The sequence below is a fragment of the Entamoeba invadens genome (assembly GCF_000330505.1).
Source record: "Entamoeba invadens IP1 unplaced genomic scaffold scaff_1105074724931, whole genome shotgun sequence".
NCBI lineage: Eukaryota > Evosea > Mastigamoebida > Endamoebidae > Entamoeba > Entamoeba invadens.
In genome coordinates, this window is record NW_004443563.1 from 99,904 (window position 1) to 105,492 (window position 5,589).

A 5,589-nucleotide genomic window follows, 5' to 3' on the forward strand; every position below is an offset into this window, starting at 1 on the left:
ATAATAATCAATATATATAATCAAAACATAAAAAGAGTAAGAAATGATGTGTGTAGTTTTATGATTCATCAAATCACACAAGAACTGCAAACAACACAAATGCCACAGACAAAAAACAAGCCGACTTAGGCACCAAAAAAGAAGACAGAAGCAGAGCTTGAGCAAGAGAGACTTGATGCTGAAGAGAGAAAGAAGTGGATACCAAAATCGCGTGCTGAGGGGGAGTATTGGAGTGAAAAGCACATGCACGGCTATTAATTCATCTGTGTTGTAATGTTGGTGTTGAGTGTACAAACAAATAAACAACAATTCACAATCAAAGTTATTCAAATGTAATATAAATGTGATGCAACAATAGTACATGTTATAATTTAATAACAACAACTAAACAAATACTATAAATAATACTATTCAAAGTATTAATAAATAAAATAAAACAATTGAAAATGAACTGAAATTATTAAAAATATAAAAAAAGAATAAATACGAATTGAAGAAAGATGCAGACAACACACAAGACGTACCTGAACATGAACGACATGAAAGTGGTTGCACGCTACTTTGAGAGTCTTGCCGACTTTGTGACACTTGGGAAGGTGTGTCCATATTACCGCCACGTGATGACTGAAATTGAAAGCAACCCATTTCCAATTGACAGAAAGACACTCAAGGCATTTCCAGCACTCACCACACTCAACATATGGAACACTTACGATGAGCACTTTGGCAACAGCCCATTCGCACCACGCGATGGCATTGCTGATTGTGCACAAAAGAAGGAGGTGTTCAGTCTCAAGAAGATCTTCTTTCCACAAGAATACAAGAGAGAGACAAGCAAAGTGGATTTCAGCAAGATACGTGTGTATTATGAAGTCGATTACACAACGTACAGAAGAAATTGCGATGAAGATGCAAAATACGAATATCACAATGTGGTGTTGGAGAAGGATGATGTTGTCATTTGTGATGAGACAATACCAGATGTGGTGAGAGCTGTGAAGTCACACTGTTTTGAGAACAACACGACATTGCGGAGTGTTGTTGTTCCTTTGAAAGTGACATCACTTGATCAACACGTGTTTAGTGGATGTTCCAATTTGAGTGCAATTTCTCTTCCAAATGCGTTGTGTGACATTTCAACAAGTTGTTTTCAGAATTGTGTGAGACTTGAAGAGATCAACATCCCACCACTGGTGACATCAATTGATGCAAATGCGTTTGACAGTTGCAGTCGCATCACACGCATATCACTTCCAAGTGCAGTTTCGTTCTTGAATGGGTCAACTTTTGCAAATTGTGTTTCACTGTGTGCCATCGACATCAGTGGAGTTGTTGCGTTGGGTGAGAAGTGTTTCTACAACTGCAGAAGTTTGTCAGATGTGCGTGTTGCTGTCTTGACGCGTGTTGAAAAGGAGTGCTTTTGTGGGTGTGAGAAGTTGAGTGTGTTGTGCAAGTTGGCAGAGCAGCAGTCTCTCAAAGCATCGACATTTGAGCGGTGCAGTCTGCTGACATCAATCGAGTTGTGTGGCAATTTCAGCACAATTGAAGACCACTGCTTTGAGTCGTGTGTGAGTTTGCAAGCAGTCACATTCGAGAAGATGTGCAGACTCGTCAAAATCGGCGACTCTGCGTTCAGCAACTGCAAACAGCTGAAATGCGCAAATTTGCCACAAACAGTCACCTCTCTTGGCAGAAAGTGCTTCTCGTGTTGCGACACGTTGAGTGCAGTCACACTGCCATCACTCATCACCGAACTCAAACAAGAAACTTTCAACGAGTGCATATCACTTCAACACATTGTCGTGCCACAAAGTGTCAATGCTATTTGGGCATCGTGTTTCTTCAACTGCAAGGCACTGTGTGACGTCACACTCCCTCACAAAGCTATCTACCTGGCCGATAAGTGCTTTGTCGGCTGTCAACATCTCACTCGTGTTGTCATCCACAAAGACACAAAACCATTCGACGACTCATACTACAACACAAATTACACAACTGTCGTCAGATTGGACACACTCGCTATGCTCACAGCTCACAACAACAAATAATCCATCACTTCATCTACTTCATATTTTATCACTTCTTGGTTTATCTTATTGTCTCTACACATCTTGTTTTGATTTCATAAGTGTGTTGTTTACATGTTGTGAATGTATTACTTATTTTGAAGAAACATTGTTTCCAATTTCAATTCAAAATACAGTCTTATTTGGTTGTTTTTGTCTTGTAAATAATTAAATTTTTCTGTTTTTTTTCAATTTTTATCGATTTTAAATATATTTAATCCTAAAAATGCAATAATTATCTAGTAAAATAAAGGAATTTCTCTTCTAATTAACGAAAATTGTCTTCTTATTTTTGAAAATTATCCAAATTATAATAAATTATCCCAATTTAATTCAATTATTTCCAATTAATTGTAATTATCTAGACATAAAAGATAATTATCTTATATTATTAAATTTTATCAACAATAATATATAAAATTATCTTTATTAAAATGTAATTATCCACATTTTATTTAAATCAAAAATAAAAACAACAAAAATGTTTATCGATAACATTTTTATGATTTAAAAATTGATTATTTGGGTTGACAGGATATTTTCAAAAAAAACATCATTGGAAATATCAAAAAGAAACCAACTTATAAATTATCTCGACTAAAAACTTTCTGCCACATTGTATTTCTGCAACGCTCCAATGAGGCTACAACCTCCGAGGTTTCAATTGAAGTGAACGCATTACTAAGTTTTTCCAGTAAAGATTCAAGTGTTTTTGGAGGCATATTCGCCTAGTTGCCATTCGTCTCCATTTTTTCTCCAAAATGTGATAAGCTTTTTTTTCGCCTCTAATATAATTCTGGTATACGGTTTTCTAGGTTTGGTAATACTCGTTGACAATGGAGTGGGTCCCTCTCTAATAATTTTTGGTCTTCCTCGTTTTTTTTTGGGGGCGGCATTGGTACAATAAACGGAACCGAAATCGTACTTGTTGGAGAATTACCAGGAAGTGGTTCTGGTGCGCTACCTATAAATTGTTCTCTAACAACAGGTTCTCTTGCGTCTATGTAAACCATAGCTGAGTTACTCATTTTGTTTTTAATAAATAGTTGTTTTTTTAAAAAAGAATGCTTTGTTTTTATTTTTGATTTAAATAAAATGTGGATAATTACATTTTAATAAAGATAATTTTATATATTATTGTTGATAAAATTTAATAATATAAGATAATTATCTTTTATGTCTAGATAATTACAATTAATTGGAAATAATTGAATTAAATTGGGATAATTTATTATAATTTGGATAATTTTCAAAAATAAGAAGACAATTTTCGTTAATTAGAAGAGAAATTCCTTTATTTTACTAGATAATTATTGCATTTTTAGGATTAAATATATTTAAAATCGATAAAAATTGAAAAAAACAGAAAAATTTAATTATTTACAAGACAAAAACAACCAAATAAGACTGTATAGTTTAATTCTATTTATTATAACAATTCTATTCAATTTGTTATTATGCCTTGGTAAGTAAATTTCTCATATCAAAATATCTTTCTATTTCTATCAAAATGTGATATTATTGTTATTATTAACTCTATCAATTTTGCGTTATTTTGAAATAAGTCTTCATTATATCAAACAACTTGAATTACATAGTTTATTTACTAATATATATATTAAAAAATTATCAAGAAAACAAAAGTTATATTAATAATACATTTTAATACAAAAAGTAAGTAATGAAAGTCGGCTTCTTGACACAAAGTGTATCACAAAGTCATCATCAGACGCGTTATCACCTGCTTTATAAACTGAGCACCAAACTACAAAGACACACAGTTGACATGGTTGTAGTCTTTGCAGCACTTTATGCGATTCTCCAAGCGGGCGCAGCAGTTGTAGCCGGTCCAGTCTTACTTCCAGTGCTTGCCGTTGGAGCCGGTGTAGCTGCTGTTGCCGGAGCAGCGGCGGTGACAACTGGTGTTGTCATTGCGGTCAAGGAGCACGAAGACAACAAATTGAGACGAGACTAATAAGCACCAAATTAGTTATAATTGACTCTATCGTTACGACTTCTTATTCTTGTTATTAATAAAAAATAATTTAATATTTATATCAATTATTATTAATTTGTTGTGATTCATTTGAAATAATTTGGTAATAAATATAATAAAATATGAATTATTTGTTATAATAAATAATAAAAACCATAATTATATTAAAAATACTATAATAAAAGTGGAATTCAAATTAAAAAAAATTAAAAAATTTAAAATATAAAAAAATAATTTATTTTTTGTAATTTGAAAAAAATTACAATTTCTCTTTTTTTTATTATTCACCAATTCCTCTTTATTAAAAAATTTCCAAATTTAAGAATCCAAAATTTGAAGTAAATTTTTTAAAAGCATTTTAACTTTAAATGTAATTAAACAATTTTTATTAATAAGAATGACTCAAATGAAGGTTGAATTAACATTAATATGTTGTCATGATTTGGATGACAATATAAAGCCGTTTGTGAATCCATTCATTCAATTTACTTTCCATAATAAGGAATATAAGACTGCTGCTAATATGAACACAACAGACCCTTATTACAACAAGACCTTCACACTCGATGTTTTAATAAACGAAAAAATTACTTTCAACGTGTTTTCTTACAAAATGTTGGACACAAACATTTTAATAGGGGTTTCCAAATTTCAATTTCCAAGTCTTTTTATGAAAGAACCGACTTTTTTCGCTCTTCCTGTCACACCAAATGGACTTTTGTGTATATCACTTAAATGTGTTAAAAACGGCATTCCACCACCAAAACTTTCTGTTGTGCCACTTTCAAATTCTTCGCTATTAAAAATCACAGTCAAGTCGGTATCTTCATTTGCCAGGGCATATGAGGAGAAGTACGGCTGTAATATCCTCTTTGACAATTTGGCACTCAATGGTGATCAAACCTTAAGACTGGAAGCCAAAACAATGAATTCGAGTATGTTCACGCGCATCACAAAGATGGTTCGGAGTGATTATTATATCCCTCCAAGTAAATTTACTTATCAGCAAAAGGCGCTTTTTGTTGATGTTTTTCCATGCGACTTTATAGTCTTTTCAGTCTACTTTTCCGATGGTGGTGAAACAAATAAAAACGTTCTGATGTGTTCTGCGTTGTACCCAGTCCCCGACTTCCACTTTGGAGAAGTCGAGTATGTCAGTTTGAGCTCCAAGAATGGGACTTGTTTTGACATCAAACTCGAGTGCATGCGCTCCGTCTATAATCATGTGGAGACATCACTCATTCCTCTCATCAACGACAAAATGACTGAGACTGAATTCCCTGTTGAGGTCTATATAGAGAAAATTGTGAACTTTGAAGATTTAATGCAAAAGAAAGAGTATATGTTTCCTTCAGTCACTGTGAAATATGCAAATACAGAGTATAAAACGTCTTGGTTATTTAACGCGCTCAATGCGTGTCAAACAGTACCAGAAGGGTGGTTCCAAGGGTTTGTCATGCCCATGAGAGAAGGGACGGAATTTACTCTAAGACTCTGTTTTCGCGAGGTGAGTACTTTAGCAGAACA

General features: G+C 33.3%; 2 protein-coding genes across 2 annotated transcripts; both read left to right on the forward strand.

Annotated features, from left to right (window-relative positions):
• Positions 1-500: 500 nt before the first annotated feature.
• On the forward strand, positions 501-2,048 carry EIN_122690 (hypothetical protein; the record flags this gene model as incomplete). Its single annotated transcript, XM_004259051.1, has 1 exon — positions 501-2,048. One exon carries the CDS (start codon positions 501-503, stop codon positions 2,046-2,048), a length of 1,548 nt encoding a protein of 515 aa, XP_004259099.1.
• A 2,411-nt stretch (positions 2,049-4,459) lies between these two features.
• EIN_122700 (hypothetical protein) lies at positions 4,460-5,589 on the forward strand (the record flags this gene model as incomplete). Its single annotated transcript, XM_004259052.1, has 1 exon — positions 4,460-5,589. A coding segment is annotated over one exon (1,130 nt), but the record flags the coding sequence as incomplete, so codon positions are not given.